Source organism: Eublepharis macularius, chromosome 1, assembly GCF_028583425.1.
Source record: "Eublepharis macularius isolate TG4126 chromosome 1, MPM_Emac_v1.0, whole genome shotgun sequence".
NCBI classification, from domain to species: domain Eukaryota; kingdom Metazoa; phylum Chordata; class Lepidosauria; order Squamata; family Eublepharidae; genus Eublepharis; species Eublepharis macularius.
The window spans coordinates 223,244,992-223,266,061 of record NC_072790.1 but is presented as its reverse complement, the minus strand read 5'-3'; the positions used below and the strand labels follow the sequence as shown (position 1 = coordinate 223,266,061).

At 44.9% G+C, this 21,070-nt stretch overlaps 1 protein-coding gene across 5 annotated transcripts in view; it reads left to right on the top strand.

Moving 5' to 3' along the window:
* LOC129335969 (nuclear GTPase SLIP-GC-like) overlaps window positions 1-21,070 on the top strand; it is a 79,735-nt gene that overhangs the window by 41,649 nt on the left and 17,016 nt on the right. For all 5 annotated transcript variants that reach the window (XR_008597647.1, XM_054988901.1, XM_054988910.1 and 2 more), the window contains 6 exons: window positions 825-926; window positions 2,674-2,779; window positions 6,664-6,886; window positions 9,467-9,676; window positions 20,064-20,255; window positions 20,550-20,725. Coding sequence is in view for 4 of the 5 variants with exons in the window: in XM_054988901.1 (XP_054844876.1) it covers window positions 825-926; window positions 2,674-2,779; window positions 6,664-6,886; window positions 9,467-9,676; window positions 20,064-20,255; window positions 20,550-20,725 (1,009 nt within the window). In the remaining variant the exon portion in view is untranslated. The remainder of the gene's footprint in view (window positions 1-824; window positions 927-2,673; window positions 2,780-6,663; window positions 6,887-9,466; window positions 9,677-20,063; window positions 20,256-20,549; window positions 20,726-21,070) is intronic.

Here is a 21,070-nt window from a genome sequence, read left to right as displayed (position 1 = left end):
ATTAACTATCATTAAGTTTGAATTATGATTAAGTATAAGATATGAGAAGCATGCTGGTAATTATGGGAAGAAGTATTAGTAAAATTAATTTGATAAGTATGTTATTAATTTTGGGAAGAAATATCAGTAAAACTAATATAGTATGTATAGATTATAGAGTAATTAGGGCTTAGAGTAAGGATTGCTATGTAGGGGTGCTTGATTGTCTAATATAGGATATGTTAAGTAATAAAGGGGGTAGAGGGTTGGAAAGCTGTTGGAAGTCAAGAAGGAGGGGGGGAAAGGGTGGGGATTAGGTTAGATTTAATCAGATAGGGTTTAATTGAAATATTGTTTGAAATTATGCTCACCAATAAATTTTTTTTAAAAGAAAGGACAGTGGTGGCATTAGCCAAGGGTAACTGGGATAGCTGCCCTGGGCTCCACACTTGGGGGGCTCCAAAGGCCCATGAATCCACCCCCAAAGTTGAGGGAATAGAAGAAAAGCAGGCCAATGCCACCACTTGTACCTGCCCCATTTTTCCAGTGGCTGTGGTGGCTCCTGCCCACTTCTCACAGGGTGAGGGCCACCCCTTGCTTGACCCCTGGCAGGTGGCAAGGTGGCAGTCCAAACTTCCAAATGCAGCCTTCTGTGCTCCTTAAAAAGCAGCTCCTAGGAGCCAGTGAACTTTCAGGGACCGCCTACAGGGAGGGGGTAGGGAACTGATGTACATTTTGACTGAGTGGAAGTGACACTTGTGCTATTGGAAGAAGTCTTATGATCCAGCCCATTGCTTTTGTTCATTGTTGCTGAAATCTGGGTCACTTTTTATTAATCTCATAAGGTGCTGAGGGAGGAGACTCATCTGAAACTCCTCGTAAGCGAAAGAAAAAAAGTAACAAATATGAAGCCTTTTCACCTGAGGAGAAAGCCTGGCTGGAGAAATGTAAGTCTGAAGGGAAGGGTGATAAAAGCCCAGACTGGTCAAGAGGCAGGGCTGAATTTGGCCACCTTGGAGGTGAGCAGACCAGAGCCATTATCCTTTCCTTTAGGGTGCAACTGTAGCAGACAAAGGAAGCCAGATTTATTAATGTGTTTAATTTATTTAAAAGTAGTTGTGGGGCTGGAGTGGGCAGGGCAATTGGCACAGGGAAAGAAAAATCTGCCACCCTAATGCTGAGGCCTCAGTCCAAATCGCTCCTGCCTACAAGTGCTTTTTAATAAAGTAGAAACATTGGGAGGTCTTATGTGAATCTTTTGTTTCTTGTCTAATTGTGCCCACAGTCCTCCTGTGAATCCAGCACAGACAATCATCCTGTACTCTCCACTCCTGTCTTTCTATAAAGAGACAAAATGTTTGTTTTGGCTCTGGAATGCATGAAACTGCCTTATACTGAGGGTATAGCTTTTCAAACAAACTGGATTTTTTAAAAGTAAATCTGGAAGGAATTGAGATATGGCTATGGAAGACAGAGAACATTTATTAATAGGGATGACTGAATACTAGCCAGGGAAGAGAGGTGTGTGTGGAGCATTGGAGGTACCAAATCCAGTGACTGTACAACAGAATTGCAGATGACTACAGTCCATATTACAATAAAATGTGTTATTTAAAGAAGTTGCTTACTATATCCCATCGTCAGAATTTTGTTAGTGGGTCGGAACCAGGCCTTTTTTGGCCTATGTTAGAAATAGAGAGCCAGCCATAGTTTGGGAAAAAGAAATCTTCCAAAAGCTCTCTCTGTCTCTGCAGAATAAAGTTGCATTTCCTGGGAAGATCTCACCCTCTGTGACAGGGAATAGATAAGGCCATAAAAGTTGTTAATTGTTTGGGACCTTTGAAGAGTCCTCTGGCCTTTTGCATATAAATCACCAAAAGAGCAAAGGTAATGAGGACCAGGGCAAATAGCAAACAGCTTATCTCTGGGGAGAACAGGATATCCCAAACCTATGGCTAGTGTGGTGTGAACATTCCTTTGTAATTTACAATGTAGCCAAATGCATATCAAAGATGCAGTCTATCTTAGAGGTAAAGGATGTGTAGATTTGTGTTTACATGAAAGACCCTCAACCGAACTGTCTTTCAAGAACAAAGACAATGTAATTGATTAGGATGTTAATGAAGCAAGCCTTTGATATCTCCCTATAAGAGAGGGACGAACCAAGCACTCGGTACCCTTCACTTGCCAACATGCAGAGGCTAGCTAAGTCTCTCGGCTGTGCAACGGAGAGGTCCCAGAGCTCTGGAATGGGGGGGGGTGTCTTTTTTTGTAGTTATAATATTGTTGTGTCTTGCATGCTAACTTGTATTCTGTATCTATCTCTATAGCACTCTAGTGTTCAGTGGGTTGGGCCCAGGTCTGGTGCCTTGCCCAACTGCTTGTATTCTCTCTTATTCTTTTAAAATAAAATTACCAGCTTTGGTTAAGAACTTTTCTGTGCTGTGTACATCACCTTCAGCCAGATACTTAGACCAGCAATAGGGAAAGAGCAGGCAGGCTTTATTCCATCTCAAGCCTTTGGTGAGGGGCTACCCTAACAAGGACCGAACTCTGTTGGTGGGACCTGATCCCAGCAGAGAATTCCTGCCACATACCCCGTAGTTGTCAAGACTGAGATGGCATGCTTTGACTGTCATTTTATCCCCAAAATGATTCAATTACACGTTCTCTTTCTGTCACTCTGCTCTTTAGATAGAACTTGGGAATCACAGACAAGGAAGATTCTCAACAGAACATACAGCAAATTGCTTGATGATTTATCTCAACCTCATGCTCAGAAAGAAATTCAGTACCTCAAGTGAGTCTTCCTGATTTCTGGTTACATGACAGATATACCTTTAAATGTAGTTGCAGAAATTGGAACTATAATTTTTTCCCCTAGCCCAAACTCTGATTTTGAAAAAGTGTTGAAGGAGGGCAAATTAAGTGATTAAGGGATTGGAGCACCTTTCCTATAAGGAATGGCTGAATAATCCTAGACTTTTCAATGTGAGAAAAGACAACCAAGAAGGGGACATGACAGAGATTTATAAAATTATGCACAGGGAGAAAGAGGACAGAGAGAACTTTTCTCCCTCTGCCACAAAATTAGAACTTGAGATCTTCCAGTGATGAGCCGTAGACTCAGGATGGACAAAAGGAAATACTTCTTTACACAATGAATGATTAAAATATGGAATTCGCTGCCAGAGGATGTAGTGAAACCCAGTATAGTCAAACAACACAGAAGTGGGAAAACCCTTTTTCAACGTTTTTCTCCATTGAAGAATTTTCAACGGAGCTATTTAATGAACCGGTTTTCATTCATTATTGGACTTACCTTTGATCTGATCCCAGAGTTACCTCTCTGACTTTCATTGTATTCAGGGGGAGTGTTTGCCTTGGAGGATTTATTTGTATTGAATTATTGAACCCGATTATGAAATGTTTTTCACTGCATTTAGAATAATTGATTGAGCACTTGACACTAACATAGGATACATTATTTATTGAATTGACCTAGACATTTATTGAATTGAATTGTGTTGTTATTCCTGGGTGGGGTTTCCCTCTTCTGTGTTGAGAGGATGTAGTGATGGCTACAGGCAGAAAGCTTTAAAAGGGGATGAGATAGATTCATGGAAGATAGGACTATCCATGGTTACTACTAGTCACTAGCCATGGTGACTAAAGGGAAGCTCCACATTGAGAGGTAGTAAACCTTTGAATACCAAACCCAGGAACAAACATTAGGGGAAGGCCTCAGCTTCTTTGCATTGTTGTTAGCCTTCTAGAATAACTAGTTGGGCACTGTGAGAGACAGGATGCTGGAGTAGATGGATTACTGCCTCTGAACATAGTGGTATTTGAGATAGCTTTGGGGAAGAGCAAGCAGGCACCTTACCCAGACGGTGAGGCTAGAATGTTAGAGGGCTTCAGTCACAAAATCTACACTGTCAGAGCCAGTCGCCTGCATGTCTCAGTACTATCTCTTTATATAAGAAAAGATGTCAACAGCATTTGAGTATTTGTTGGACTCGTTCAGATCAGTGGCCTCATCCTTTTGCGACAAGGTTATCTGAGTCTCCAAACAAATACACACATCCAATCATGTTGCTGATTCTGCTGTCAGCTAGTAAATAGTAATAGCCATAGCCCTCAGGTGACATGTAGCTTCATTCTTCAAATTTGACACCAGATGCTAGAGCATGCATTGAAGAGCTACCATTGGAAGAGGAAAGACTCTTAAGATATAAGACTCATGATTCCCATAACAGGATTTAGGATCTTTGCACCACTTCAAAGTCTATGGGGTTAACTCAACAGCCTTACTGGTCTCAAAGACTGGGTCACTAGAAATTTATCCCCAAATCCTCTAAAACCTTTAATTCATCTTTTGATAGATCATTCATCAGAAAATCCTTCCAGTTTGGTCACTCTTCCTCCTTTCCTTCAACAAAGTCACAGTTATAATCCCAACAGAAACCATTGTTGGATTCCAGAAAATGGTATTGAGATTCAGTACAAGTTGCTTCCAAACCTCTCTCCTTGCCTACGTCAACATCTCACAGCATGTTAGAAGATCACCTAAGATCACTGGGTCTTAAGTACCATGAGGTTAGGGTACACAATAGAGTTCACTTTGCTTTCCTCCTCATTCAGATTCTGCCCTACAACCCTCTCTCTCATGGACACCCTTTTGTAGAAGCAGGTAATAGAACCCATATCTCACTTCCTAAGAGGATGGGGTTCCTACACCCAGTACTGCCCCATTCTGAAAAATGATGGTAGGTTATGCTCTGTCCTTGATGTCATAGATGATAACGAATTCATCAAGACCTAGAAGTTTCAGATGGTGACCCTAGCTATCACCTTGTTATCACCTTCTATCAACCCTAAGATGCTTACTTCCATAGCATCATCTGACCTCAATAACATTGGTGTGAGGATCCTCCCTCACTGGCACCCTCTCCTGATGGCCTGCCATCCTACCAACTCTCCAGGCAGGTGTCCTCCGGCCTCAGATGGGCAGGGAAGGGGGTTGCACCACCTTGTTCCTTCTCCTGCCCTGGGAGTAGCAGCACGCTCCAGCTGTCTCTCCCTGCAAAATCCTCCTCGGCCTTCACAGGAACCTGAATTTAAAGGCCTCCCCTGGCCCCACCTCCCTGGCTCTGGCCCCAATCATCACCCCGTCTCCCTGACTGGCCCTGCTCCCAGCCTATCTGATAGGAGGGCTGGGTAGACTCTGTAGTCTCCTGGCTCCACCCCCTCCATCCCCACCTAGGGTGTGGCATTTGGTCTGCTCTCTGCCTGGCTCGCCCCTGCTGCTTCTGAACCTTCCCCAGTGGCTCCCTTGGCATCTTGGAGCCTGCGCCTGCCTGCCTTGTGCTGATGGCAACCTCCTGTGAGCCTGGATGAAATGTAGCCATCTGGGCAACTGCAGGAGACAGGTGAGTCTGCTGAGTGGCTGCAGGCTGTTCCCCAGAGTTGTGCCTGGGCGTCGGCTGCAACTGGCCTAAGGGTGGGAGAGGCCTGGAGGCCTGTAGGGGCTCCTGCAACTGAGGTACTGCCAGAGGCTGTGCTGCAGGACCTAAAGGGGGTGCCTGCTGCTGCAGGGCTGGTGGTGAGGGTGGACAAAAGGCCGGCGTCGCCGGACGATTGGTTCCTCAGGTTTTCCCTGGGCCACAACTTCTCAGTACAGAGTGCTGCCATTCAGCCTCTCCACTGCCCTGAGGGTATTCACCAAGTGTATGGCAGTAGTTGTGTTGCTAGTGCTGTTCAGCTCAGATGACAAGGGATTACAGCCATTCCATATATAGATGAATTATGTCAGATAGCACCTTGCCCATTGTACTGCTCTGAAATGTGTGAATGACCCTGCATACTTTAGCCTCTCTGGGCCTTCAAGTCAATGGATGAAACTTGTACCTAGAACTTACACAGCATATCCAGTTCATTGGAGTTGTACTAGCATCTATCATAGAATCATAGGGTTGGAAGGGACCTCTAAGGTCATCTAGTCCAACCCCCTGCACAATGCAGGAAATTCACAGATACCCACCCCCGACTGCCCCAGTGACCCCTGTTTCATGCCCAGAAGATGGTAAAACACCTCCAGGCTCCCTACCCAAACTGGCTTGTGGAAAATTGCAACCTGACCCCAAGGTGGTGATCAGCATTACCCTGGGCATGTAAGAAGGGCCACGAGAACTAAGCACTGGTGTAACTTGCCCTCCCCCTGATGATCTGCCCAAGTTCACAGAATCAGCATTGCTGTCAGATGGCCATCTAGCCTCTGCTTAAAAACCTCTAAAGAAGGAGAGTCCACCACTTCCCAAGGAAGCCTGTCCCACTGAGGGACTACTCTGTCAGGAAGTTCTTCCTAATATTTAGCTGAAAACTCTTTTGATTTAATTTCAAGCCATTGGTTTTGTTCCCACCTTCTGGGGCAGCGGAAAACAACGTGCCATCCTCTATATGACAGCCCTTCAAGTACCTAATCTCTATGCAGGCTCTAAGCCCATCAGTTTGAATGCATAGATGACCACTCAAAGAGCAACCGTCGCAAGTAAGCAATCTGTTTTTTCTTATCTCATGGATGAAGTTTCTGAAGTTTGGTGGTATTTCAAAGAATCAAAGTGAGAAGATTTGATATTCGCTCCTATTATTGCTGCCTATATAAAATCATTCTCTCTTCAATAGGAAACGTTTGATCAGCTTGCAGGAGAAGACTTCCTTGGACCCCATATGCATTGGGTTTCCTGGGCAAACAGGGGCAGGGAAGACCTCCCTCCTCAATGCCATTCTAGGGAAGAAGCTGTTTCTGCCAGTGTCTGGGAACAGTGTGTGCACTTCATGTGTGGTACGAGTAAACACAAGCAGTGCTGAACAGTATGAAGCCACGGTTCACCTCCTCTCAGATGATGTGAGTACAGTTACTCTCTATGAAGTCAAAGAACCAGCATAAATTGGATAAGCAAGGGGTCCTTGTGTTGCAAGAAATCTCAGGCTGCAATACACATTCTGGAAAGCAATCCTGATCTAACAAATGAGAAATGCACTTCTCAGAAGGAACCCTCATCCCCTGTGACTCATGCTAATCCAGTGTAATATGCTCCATGCTTTCTTGAGCAGAGAGAAACTCTGAGGACAGAATTACCTGGTTAGATTCCTTTGGACTGAAAGTGTTGTGTGTGTGAACAGTTGATATGATGGCACCACATTATGCATGGATACAAGTGGTAATATGGTGGTGCAACCAACCTATGATAGAACAGGGCACTTGAATAACCATACTCAAGATGGATATGATGGCAGTTGTTAGATGGTTTTAATGAATTTAGGTGCATATGTCTTTTGGGGTTAATAACCTGCCAGCACTGCCTGTTCACAGGAAAAAGGGATCTTGGTTGCAGGGTGCAGAGTTCATGAAAACAGGCTTCTTTGTGAGTTTATGACTGAATCATTCAGCAATTGCATTTCAAATGTTGGAAAAGGTACAGAAGAGGACAATTAAGATGATTAAGGCTGAAGCACCTTTCCTGTGAAGAAAGACTGAATTATCTGGGACTTTTCAGTTTAGAAAAGAGATGACTAAGAGAGCATGATGGAAATTTATTAAATCATGCACAGGGTAGAGAGAGTGAACAGAGGGAACTATTCTCCTTTCCCCACAATATTAGAACTTGTGGGCATCCAAGGAAGTTGATGGACAGTAGATTCAGGATGGACAAAAGGAACTAGTTCTTTATACAATGAATGATTAAAATGTGAAATTCGCTGCCAGAGAATGTAGTGATGGCCACAGGCATACACAGTTTTAAGAGGGGAGTAGGAGTAGACAATGGAGAATAGGTCTATCAGTGGCTACTAGCTATGGTGACTAAAGAGAAGTTCCACATTCAAGGTAGTCTGAATACCAGTGCCAGGAGGCAACATCAGATGGAGGCCTTGGCCTCTGTGTCCTGTTGCTGGCCCTCCAGAGTAACTGGTTGGCCATTGCATGAGACAGCATGCTGGACTAGGTGAGCCACTGGTCTGGTCCAGGAGGGCTCTCCTTAGATTAATTTAATTTAATTTATCAAATTTCTTGATTGCCCTCCCCACAAGCGGGCTCAGGGCGGATTACAACATTATACAGTGACACAATAAATTAAAATAATACACGATAAAAGATAAAATATGCAATTTCATAGTTTAAATATAAAAGTTAAAACCACAATCTAAAATGCAGCATGAAATTATTCCCCATAATACACCCCACACACCAGTTTCCTGGAGGCAGGGCAGGCAGGTTGCCCGAATGTAAAACAAGCAGACCAGAGGCCACAGCAGAGGCCAACTGGGCAGTTTGCCCATGCTTCAACCACCACCGTAAGCCTGGTAGAACATCTCCGTCTTATAGGCCTGGTAAAATTGTAACAAGTCCTGCAGGACCCTAGTCTTGATGGAGAAAGAGTTCCACCAGGCTGGTTCTTAAGAACTTTGTTTATTATACAACAAACCTGGGCCGCTGCTGCTGTAGTATAGTGGTTAAGTGGTTGGTTGCAAATCAGCAATCTGCTGCCATGAGCTCTGCCCAGGGGCCTTGGGTAAGCCACTCCTCTCAGCCCCAGCTGTGGCGATAATAACTGACTTAGTTCATCGCTCTGAGTGGGCACTAATTTGTCTAGAAGGGCTGGCTATAAGCACAAGATTATTGTTGTTTATGACAAAAGTGTGTGAGGAGTTCTGGAGTTTCCAGCAAGCTCACTGATATTTCCTGATAGTATTGAAGAAATCAGGCAGCTGACTGCTGGGAGTGCCTTAAACCATTTTTGCTTTTATTGAAGAGATCCACTGCACTAGATGTTTTCCTCCCTCACTCAAGGCATCAAGAGGCCAAAAGATTTTGAGGTGTAGGCTCCCTGTACCTCTAGCATCAGAAAGCCCAACTATCTTGAGGTGTTTCCATTGGGGGAGGGCAGGTCAGGTAAAAGCATATTAATGGGAAGATGTAGTTGTCAGTCTATGGAAGAAAGGATATGTTGAAGTTGACTCCCGCCCCTTGCAGCAAGAAATCCAAGCTCTCTTTGAGTAAAAGGGTCTTTAATGAGATATCACAGCTTCAGCATATATATGTCCATAGGTTACACAGAGGCAAGTAAAGGCGTCTGGCTGTACACAGGTCTCTTGTTAAGAATGACGTATTGAGTACATGATACATTATATCTACCCCTCTACATAATCCCCACACCCTCAGTGCCCATCCAGCTGGGTGCAATCAGTGGAAGAGACGGAAGGAGCTGTCCCAAGGCCGCTGTGGCGAGCCATTCCAGATCAGAGCTCGGCCGTCCTGGGAACTGGAAAGCAAGACGGGAAAACAGGTGCACGAGGCTATTGCGCCATAGAGAGAGCAGGCAGGCAATATGGAGGGACTGTGGGCAACAGACCTGACAGTAGGAGGTGTGAATTGTGCTAGCCTGTGTAGCTTGGCTAAGCCCCTTTACCTGTACTGCCCTAACAGGAATGGAAAGAAGAGATGAACAACCTTGTGGCAGTTTTGTCCGAGAATGGGGATGATGAAGATGAAGATGATGAATGCGTGAAAGATGCCATAAAAAAGCTCCATGCTATTTATGGGAAGGGAGTTGAAAAAACCCGTGAAGCCTTGATCAAGGCCAAGCCGCAGGTGTCTATTCCTCCCAGACGAATACTTTCAATCGAGACTCCGGAGGTTAGTGCTGTTTTCTTCCATTTGCTGTCACTTCCTTATATCCTATGCCACTTTCACCCCAAGGATTTTCCATCTTTCAGCCACCTGACTCATGCAGTTTTTTCATGTTTCCACACGATGTTGTTCTCTATTTGCACATGGACAACAGCTCATTCCTTCCACACACACATAAAAACTGCTTTTTATGAAACCTGTAAAAAAAAAGTTTCCCAAGCAGTGCAAACTATCAGCACAAGTAGTTTCTTATGTCTGAAAGGGAAACAGAGCAACTGCAGGAATTCTAGTGGATTACTCTGTGCATTGCCTTCACCAGGACAGCACTGGCTAGCCTGATTTTGTCACATCTTGGAAGCTGAGCAGGATCAGCCCTGGTTAGTACCTGGTTGGAAGACCACCAATCAAAGGTGTCCATGGTTGCTAACCAGAGGCAGTCAATGGCAAACCATATCTCTGTTCATCTGTTGCTTTGAAAACCCGATGGAATTGCCCTACATTAGCTGTGACTTGACAGCACTTGTTCATCTACTGCAGGCTAACAGGATGCCCCTGAAATTATTTCATTGCTGATGACTGCATGAGGCCCATGCAGGAATTAGCATAGCAGGATTTGCAGGAGTTAACCTAACTGAAGAGAATCATCCACACCTGACCCTGCCTTTTAGACCGAGAGGAGGGATAAGGGATCATCCAGAGGTGCCTCTTCAAATAGAAGTTTTAAAAATAAAGTTTATAAAAGATATTGCATCATTTCTATGCAGTGAAGATAATTGCCCACAGCTGAGCCTGTCTTTTAAACCGAGGGAAGGGGGAGGGGGTGGAGGAGGAGGGGATCATTTGTCAGTGCCTCTGAAAATACATAGAGGATTTTTAAAAAAAGATTTTCATTGTGTAATTTCTATGCAGCAATTACCTTTTCAAAATTATATATATACAACTGGAGACCTACAAGAACTTGTGAGGGCGTCTGATTCCCCCCCCCATGTCCTCTTTCCCTAACCTCCTCCCCATCTTCCTGCTTCCTTCTCTCCTTTCCCCCTACCTTTGCCTGCCCCCCATCTTCATATTTCCCCAGCTGCCCCTCTGCCTTCATCTCTTTCCCCCAGCAGCCTCTCCCCTACGGTCCAGTTGCATGGCCCCAGCTGAGCCAGGCCCAGTTGTATGGTGGGGAACCTGCAAGGACTTGTAGGAGCTACTACACTTCCCCCTGTATCCCCTCCCCCACACCATTTCCTCTTTGCATCCTCCTGGCAGCCTCCATATGCTCACCTTTTCCTACATTCTTCCCTCCTTCAAACCCACAAAACTACTTACTTTTAAACTGCCTCCTATCTTTACCTATGTTTCTTAATTTATTTCATTTATATACTGCCTTCTCCACAATGGGAGCCAAAGGAGTTTATACCATTCTCCTTGCCTCCATATTATCCTCACAACAACCCTGCGAGGTACAATAGGCTGAGTGGATCAAAGTACCCAGTGAGCTTCCACGGCAGAATGATGATTTGAACCTGGGTCTCTCACACCCTATTCTGAATCTCTAGCCACTGCTGGCAGAAAATAGTGAAGACCTATTCTGCCCCCCCTAAGATGCTCCCCCCCCAGGTTTCTGTGGGTAGCGGGAGTGGAATGCCTTAACTAATCTAGGGGCATGAACATGTACAGAGTTCACCCATTCATCAAACCCAGAGTCAAAGTCCTTCCACCTAATGAGATAAAACAACTGATTTCTTTGTATTTTAGAGTCCAGTATTTGTTGAACTTCATAGTGGGTTTGATCATCGATCAGAGTGGGGATTGGAGGTGCACGGGTGTGCCATTGATCAGCAGGAGGGGCTTTTTTCAACAAACTTACATGGAAGGTATCATGTACATGACGAAGATTCTTTGGCAGATTTAGAGCAACAGTCACTTTGTTGATTACTTTGCGAACAGGAAACGGTCCTAAAAATTTCAACGCTAGCTTGCGGCTGGTTTGCGTTGTTTTCAAATTCTTGGTGGAAAGGTAGACCAGATCACCCGGCTGTAATTCCCATTCTGCCGCGCGGTGGCGGTCAGCGTATTTTTTGTAATCCTGTTTGGCTTTGATGAGATGTTTCTTAATCTGCGTCCACTGTTGGGCTGCTTCCCCCCACCATTCGGTGACGTCTTTGGAGGCTGTAGTAGGAGGAGGAAGCGCCTCGAACGGGAAGGGCTTGAAATGGAAGCCATAGACGATTTTGAAGGGAGTTTCTCCCGTAGAAGCGTGCACGCTGTTATTATACGAGAATTCTGCCAAGGGGAGCAAATCAAACCAATTATCCTGTTGGAAATTAATATAACAGCGCAGAAATTGTTCTAATATCTGATTTGTTTTTTCCGATTGTCCGTCTGTTTCTGGGTGATGGCTTGAACTCAGACCTTGCTCAATACCCAGTAGTTGTAAAAGCTCCCGCCAGAAGTTGGCAACGAACTGTCCGCCGCGATCCGAGATCACCTTGGATGGAAAAGAATGTATTTTTACAATGTTTTTTATAAAGATGTCGGCCAGCTTTCTAGCCGAAGGAATTGTAGTACAGGGTATAAAATGGGCTTGCTTGGAGAATAAATCGACTACGACCAAGATACAATTGTGTCCCTTGGAGGGGGGCAAGTCTGTGATAAAGTCCATGGAAATTATTTCCCACGGTCGGTTTGGCGTTTCTAGGGGTTGTAGGAGTCCCGGAGGTTTTCCTTTTCGGGATTTGGCACTGAGACAGATGGGGCAAGACGCTACATATTGTGAAATGTCCTTGCGCATGCCCGGCCACCAAAATTGGCGTTGTACCAAATGAAGTGTTTTTAAGTACCCATAATGCCCCGCTGTGGGAGCATCGTGACAGCGTTGTAACACTTCTTTCTTTAAGCTTTTGGGTACATAGAAGCGATCTCCCCAGAGCCATTCCCCCTGATCGGATTGTTGCAGTTTGTTTTTGGGCACATCTTCCCCCTCCTTTTCCACTTCAGCTTTTAACTTTTCTCTCCATCCCTGGTCGGGTTGGGGAAAGCGGGTTGTGCGGCTGCGTGTTGTTACCACGCCCCCTAATTGCGTAGGTGAGAAGACTGTGTCTATTGTCTCTTCCCTTTTGCTTTTGTGCTGGGGCATGCGTGATAGAGCGTCCGCCAAGAAGTTGGTTTTCCCAGGGAGGAAGTTCAATGTGAAATCAAATTTAGAGAAAAACTCCGCCCATCTCAGTTGTTTGGCGTTTAGCCTGCGAGGGCTGCGCAGGGCTTCTAAATTTTTATGATCCGTCCAGACTTCGAACGGATGGCAGGCTCCTTCTAACCAATGTCTCCAGGTAGTGAGAGCCGCTTTTACAGCAAAGGCTTCTTTCTCCCATACGTTCCAATTCCTTTCCGATTCTGAAAACTTTCTGGAAAGGAAGGCGCAGGGTTTGAGCTTTTCATCCGCCCCCCGCTGTAGCAGTACACCCCCAATTGCCGTGTCGCTGGCATCGACCTGTACTATGAACGGGCGGCTTTCGTCGGGGTGTTGTAGAACGGGTTCTGATACAAACTGCGTTTTAAGGTGATCGAACGCCGTTTGGCATTCCGCCGTCCAAGCCAGTTTTGCACTTGGTTTTTTGGCTTGGTCCCCCTTATCTTTGGTTTTCAACAGTTCAGTTAGGGGGAGTGTGATTTGGGCGAAATTTGCAATGAACTCTCTATAGAAGTTGGCAAAGCCCAAGAAGGATTGTAATTCTTTGCGGGTTGTGGGGGTTTGCCAATTTAGTACTGCTTGTATTTTACTTGGGTCCATTTTCAAACCCTCCCGGGAAATACAATAGCCCAAGTAAGTGAGTTCCGTTTTGTGAAATTCACATTTGGAGAGTTTAATAGGTAACTGGTTATTCATGAGGGTGGTTAAGACTCTTTTTACCAGTCCTACGTTTTCCTCTTCAGTTTCTGAATAAATTAACACATCATCCAGATACACCACTACACCTTTATAGAGGAATTCATGCAGTACCTCATTAATCATGGACATGAAAACTGAGGGGGCTCCGGCCAGGCCGAAAGGCATAACTAAGTATTCATATTGGCCGAGTGATGTGTTGAAGGCTGTTTTCCATTCATCCCCCTCTCGAATACGAACGTGAAAGTAAGCATCTTTCAAATCTAATTTCGTAAAGATCTTACCTTGAGCCACGACGTTGAGTAGATCTCTTATGAGCGGAATAGGGTAGGCATTGCTGGCAGAGACCGCATTAAGACCTCGAAAGTCCGTGCATAATCTTAAGCCCCCATCTTTCTTCTTTACAAAAAGTACTGGCGCTGCATGGGGACTGTTAGCTGGTCGAATAAATCCTCTTTGAAGGTTGAGGTCGATGAATTTGCGGAGCTCCTCTCTTTCGTTAGGACTCATAGGGTATAGGCGGCCTTTGGGCAGCGAGGCGCCAGGTAAAATTTCCACAGCACAGTCTGTCCTCCGGTGAGGAGGTAACGAGTTGGCTTCTTCTTCTGTGAAGGCTTGGGTGTACGCCCTGTATTGTTTGGGTATTAGTTTGATTTCTTCCTGGGAGAGGAGAGCCGGTTCGGTTGTGGTCGGATCTTTTCCCCAATTCTGATCCCACCGATGACTTTTGCATGACTCATGGGTGAATGTGATGCTTCCCTTTGCCCAGTTGATGTAGGGGTTATGATCGCATAACCACCTGCTCCCCAAGATCAAAGGGTACTTTGCGGTGGCACTAATAACGAAAGATCTTTTTTCCCAATGTTGCCCCATGCCTGTGATGATTGGCATGGTTTCTGTAGTCACTGGATTCATGTTAGTGCCATCCATTCGTTCGAAAATGACCGGTATGTCTAATTCTTTGACAGGGAGTACTAGTCCGTTTACCAAGGCTGGTGCAATAATGTCTCTAGAGCAGCCCGAATCAATGAGGGCTTGTATCCGAATGTGCATCTTTCTGTCAGAATTCACTAAAGTCACTGGTATGAAGAGTATGGACCCATACGGTCGGTTCGGAACCGGAACTGACTGAGGTTTGATCTGCCGTTTGGGTCCTTTCACGACAGATCCATTTCGTTTCCCGAGGAGGGGCTTTCTGGATTCTCCCCTCCCGCCATCGCCGTTGGATCATATTCCATAACTTCTTCCAGTTCTAGCCCCCTCTCAGGGGGATTTCTTCTCGGCGCTCCCCTACCCCTTGCCGTTCTGGGGGCTGGGGTAGGGCGCGGTGGCACCGGGTAGGCAGCGGGGGCTGGGCGTCTGAGTTGGAGCAGAGGTCTTTGCACAGGCCGATAAGGACATTGCGCTGCAAAATGACCACTTTGTCCACACTGCAAACACAATCCTTGTTGCCATCTAGCATCTCTCGCTCCACGGATAGCGTAGCCAGCCCCCCGGCTCCCTCGAGCAGGAGTGGAGGAGCGTCTTTGGCCCGGAGGTTGTTGGTGTTGCTCCACCAAACGAACTTCCATCAGACGGTTTTCTACTTCACAGGTCAATTGTATCCACCCTAACAGCGTAGGAGGATTATCTTGCATTAAAGCTCTGTCTAGCAATCTAGGGTTTAAACCCTGTTTAAACATAATAATCTTGGTGGATTCCTCACACCTTGGGCATTTGGCAGCGAGTTGTCGGAATTTTGCGGCATAGTCTCTAGCCGACATGCTGCCTTGCCTGATAGCCTGCAATTCTGTTCGGGCTCTGGTTTCTTCTAGGGGATCCTCATATTGAGCTCGGATTGCGTCTACCAGCCCTTGAAGTGTATCTAACTCAGGGGCCCCCACGTTATACAGTCCTACATACCAGTCCGCTGCTTTGCCTTGAAGACGTGACCGCAGATGTTCGATTTGACTAGCTTCACTTCCGAAAAGATGCCCCCAACGATTAAAAAATTGCACTACTTGTACTAGAAAAAATCCCAATTTGGAAGGGTCCCCATCGAACGTAGCATCCAACTTGACCCAACCCATCGGAAGGTCTTGTCGAGGGGCTGGTGCCGGCATTGGATAGACATCGAGTGGGCCGAGTTGTAAAGGGGGTTGTCGTGGAGCTGGCGGCAGCTGTGGTAGAGGTTGCTGCGGGTGCGGTTGCGGCTGGTACGGTTGCGGCTGGCGCGGTGGAGGCACTCCCGGAAGCGGCTGGGGGAGTCCTCTCGGAATAGGTCGCGTTGGCCGAACGGGTGCTGGTTCCCCTCTAGGCAGCGGCTGATGAGGGGCCGGCCGTAATGGTAGCGGATGGGGAGAAATGGGTTGGAGAGGTACCGTATCCCCTCGAGGCCCTGGCGTTGGTCCTGTCCCTGGAATGCTTGGCGGCTGGTTCGCTCGCGTTGTAGGTGGAGGGGCTACCGGCTGGTCCGCTTGCGTCGTGGTTGGAGGGAGAAGCGGGGCCGTCGGCAGTAGCGGTTCTCCTCCGCCGTTGGTAGGAGTGGTGGGACGGGGATCTCCCGGCTGCGGCCCGTCACCTCCTCCACTGGTCCCATCGTCACCTGGTCTGACCGGTTGGTCAGGATGGGAATCATCTGGACACGGATTATCTGGGCCGGGTCCTTCTCCGGTAACCGAGTCATCATCTCCCGTCTCTGGTGGCTGCTGCGGCCAGGGTTGAATAGGACCCCCCGGCCGAGGTAGGAGCGTTTGAAGGTTGGCCAAACTCTGACTGATGTCTGGTAATCCAGCGGGCCGATCACGACCGCTGTCCCCCGCAACTAGCACTGACAGCAGGTGGACGGCACTAGCCAAACTTTCTTCCATATTTATGAGTCTGTTCTCTAAAAGCTGCACTCTATCCATAGTTTCTTCCCCCTCAGCAGCTCCGGCAGTCTGCGAGGTTTGCCTAGTTTCAGTCCGCGATCCCGTGGTGAGCGTTTGCTGCCAAGGCAAGGGTGTCTCATCTCCTCGCTCCTCCTGGGACCTCACGGCTAAAACTCCTTTTGTCAGGCCGGTGATTGCCGAAATCCCTGAGTCAATGGCTATCGTTCTGCTCTGCAGTTGCACCCACTGGTGCTCACTTACTTCTTGTTGCCCCGACCACGGGGCGACTTCCGCATAATCCCAACTCAGGGTGCCACGGTGTGACGTGTCCCACTCCGATTGTTCGGTCGACCTATTCCAATATAGCCAAGGTTGATCACCGGTTTGCTCGGGGATGGATTCCAGGCTACGCCGACTATCCAGCTGTAAATGCGTGAACATCGCGCTGGCCCTCCTATCCCTCGTTTCCCTTGGTCTCGCACCCCACTGTGTCGGGGTAGGCAGCGACAGCAGTGGGAGAGCTGTGGCCCGAGGCTGAGTATCAGCCCTGCTTGGAGCAAGGGTATAGATCGTTGTAACCGAGGAGTTATTCTCCCTCGGTGCAGGTATTTGAGAGTCCGAGCCTTGAGAGCCGGGGGAGGCATACGGGTCAAACAAAGGATCCCTGACAGGGACAGCTTTGGATTCCGTCTGATCCGGCTTAGGCATTGGAAAATTTGATTGGTAACAAAATGTCAGACTTGTGGCTAGATAACGTTCTTACTCCAGACTACCTCCTGCAATTAGACAACAGTCCATTGTTTCCAAAAGGCTTTTACTGAAGAATTAGTTCATTATAGTCCACGAGCCTGAATACAAAATCCAGGATGGTACAGATGCATTGTTACCAATGAAAGGCAAAGCATGAGGAACAGAGTAACAGATCACAGCAGGCCCAACCTCCCCCCACAGTTCTCAAAACAACCCCTTTGAAGCCGAAAGCGCGGAAACTTCCCAAGGCCGGTTCTTGGTGGAACGTCGGTAGCCAAAACAATCTTTTTCTGGGAGATAGCTGCCTGGGAACCTTGGCACCTGGAAGAGAACACTTAAACACTGAAAGGATTAAAAATGGAGTCGGTTAAGCAAAGGCACACAAGAAAGCAGTCTGGTCCTGACACCTGAAATGTCTATGTCTACTGCTGAAGGTTTAAGGAGAAAATGCCAAAGCAGGATTACAGCTGAACATCAGACAGCAGAGGAATTACACGATTTTAAAGGGTTTTTTAAATAATGCCTTTTATTGAGATTTTTAGCATAATTATAAAACATACAGTTATAAAGGAAATGAGAAAAACTAGATAAAAATATAAAAAACAAAAAAGGAGATAAAAACAGTGAAAAAGAGAGAGAGAAAAAGAAGAAAAACAAATTAATAGGAATATATACCAATTATCCATTTTCCATTTGAAGCAATCAAAAGCTGATACAAATTCTTAACTAAATTTAACTTTAACATATTCTGTCCTTTCTTCCTAATCTTCAAATAAGCATATCATCAGTTCTTCTCGTTCTATTTCAACATCAAGTCAATATGGGGTTTCTATGTAAATAAATATTTATTCAAATCTTTTCTCTAATCAATAACCTTAACATACCAAGCAGAACATAATTAAAAAAAAACCTTTGGAAAAAATTCTCTCTTCAAGGCCTTCATAACTCAATTATTAGTAACTGAAAGCATAGCTATTCCTAAATATATTTTACGTCTGCTGGTAACCAGTCATAATCTGGTTACCGGCAGTATTTGCAGTGATGGAACTGGTAGCACCCTTCCAAGCCGTGAACACTCTCCCAGGGGGTGGCAGACCTGGCTGTGGCTTGTGGAAGGCCAGGTGCCTAACCCTCACTTCGCTTGTCTTTGTTTCCATTTCAGGCAGGTTACCACTTACCACCCATCAGGGAGGCTGAGGATCATGGCCGTTCCAGCTCCTGGCAATCCCTCTTGACTACTTTTCCAGCCTGGCCCCAGGAGTGGCTCATCCTCAGTCAGCCCACAATTCTCTCTGCTTCACCTCCAGATTTTCTTATTTCTCTTACAAGGACATTGGGAGTCCTTCCAGTTCCACGATCCAAGGTGTATGAATATCTCTTCCCTCATGTTGAGGAATTTCTGCACCCCCTTTCTTCTCTTTTATTTGCTTTTGCTTCTATGTGTTCAGTTAAGTAACAGGAACTCTATTAAGTTAATGAGGTTCAAATTTACTCCTGCAAACTGTGAACCATTTCTAATCAACAAATTTGGAATTTTCTCTTGAGCACCTTAAGATATTAATTTCAGTTCAGACACCTGGAAATGGGAGTGGTTAGTAATTCTACAATACTTTTTTAAAATAAATTTTTATTTCAGTTAATAACTCACAAACATAAAACAAGAACTATAATTGTACAATCATCTAAATCATACATCTACAGTTGTCCACTATTCAATTGTCTATGATCACCTAAGTCATACATACGACATAAATATAATCATCTGAGTCATACAAAAAATAAAACAAATTCCGATTAAGTCATATAATTATCAATCAAATCATATATCTGTATACAACTTGCTTATACATGTTCTTAATTTTTCATTTCTATTTAAATATCTTTATTCTATATTTTCCATCTATCTTCATATCTAATCATGATTTTATTACAAACATATATTGTCATCTCTTCTTTTTTAACACTTTCTCTTTTAATTTAAATTTAAGTTTTAAGTTTATTCTCAATTATTCTTAATTTTCAGCTATATAACCAAAAAATACTTCCAATTTTTCTTTAAATTCTGAGATTGGTCTATTATGTATATAAGATGTTAGTTTTGCCATTGTTGCATATTTGTATAATTTTGGCATCTTTCTGCCTTACATTTTACTGCAAATATTACTCTTGCTGCTGTCACCGTGTAATTCTACAGTCCTTTTAGTTAAAGTAATGTCCAGTCCAAATGGTTGCTCAGCATATGCCAAAATGAAAGGTTTTCTATAGTATAGGCTGAAATTTCTTTGAAAATTTTTTAAAGCTAACAAATATGAGCAGTAAATGAAAAAAAGAAATGGTATTATCCACCAATATATTACTATTTTGCTATTTCCTCACAAATCAATCATGTTCTCTTACATGACATCAAGGCATGACATCTTCCTATGAAGAAAAACAGAAAATGGGGACGTGATTTTTGTTAGTTTGAATGGGAATAATATAAACTTTCCCATTAACTACCAATGCTTAATATAAACCTAGGCAATGCAATGGTGGAAGACTATAACTCTAATTATGTTTGAGTAAGCACAGATTAATACCCCACAAATTTAACCCAAGTTTGTATCCTGAATCCCACAATGGGTTCAGAAGAATTGGGGGTTGGAGCATGGCGGATTTGAGAAGATCAGGAGTTGAAGCCTAGTATAACAAGATGTGAGACCAAGTGAACTTTTTTCCTGAAATTCTCTTGGATCAAATTAGTTTGTTTATTCACTTGATGCTGAACTTGATGCAAAAAAATTTCAAATGAGGAGGAAAAATACTGAAACCTGACAACTCCAGGCATTGTTACCATTAATAGGAGAGGGGCTATTGGACTGAGATCCCTTTAGCAAGCCAGTGAATTCCTTCTAGGTATTATTTTTTTTTGTTACAGGCAGAAAAGCTCTCCAAGAAACTGGATCCTTACATTCGTGTTCAGGATGAGGGTGGTAATAGGCTCTGGCCGCTGATCAAGTACGTGGAAGTGACTGTTCCAGGGTCAGACATCCTTCCAGAAGGCATCACATTTTTGGATATTCCTGGTACAGGAGACTTCAACAAAAAGAGAGATGAGATGTGGAAACAGGTGACTATTTACAGAGAGGAGATGAAAATGTTATGAATAAACCTCTTGATTTTGATATACAGTTGTGTGAAGTAACCTTTTGGTCTTATTAAATAGCAGGTGTGAAGAGGAAGAAGCCCCAACATCCTGGATCAGATCTTAAACCTCAATGTAGCATTGTTAAGAGAAATTCTCTTATTACCTCTTTAGCCAATTTCCGCCTAAAGTCCAATAATCCATATCTTTTCCTCTTTTTAGGAATTTGTAATTCGTTTTGAATCACTTCTGTTTCCATTTTTTCTATTTTTAAAATAGAGTATCAATTCATGTTCAGTCATCTGGATTATCAGTGGTATTGTGCGCGTTCAAGGAGATAAGATCCAAGCCAGGTTACTGAATGACAGCATCACAGCCTTCCGTGCAGGGAACTGTGTTGACTTTGCTATGGTGGTCACCAAATCAGATGTCATTAAACTTGATGAATACAGAAGGTACTTATAAAGATCCTTGTTGCCAAAATTTTGAGTACTACAATACATACCTCTCCATCCAAACATGAAAAGAACCCCATATTTGAATTTCAACTCTAATCTGAATGCTGTGCTTATACAACCCTGGATTTCTATTTAGGGTTGCTAGGTTTCCGGTTTTCACCTGGACAGTCTAGTATTTCTTTGGATTGTCCAGGGGAAATGTCCTGAAAGTACCAGACACCTGGCTGGAGGGGAGGGAGGAGAAGAGGAGGAAGGGAAGGGGAAGGAGCAACACGGCACACAGGAAGCCGGTTCACTTATCTTCTGGCCTGGATTCCCTGACCTGGCAGTCAACCCCAAGTG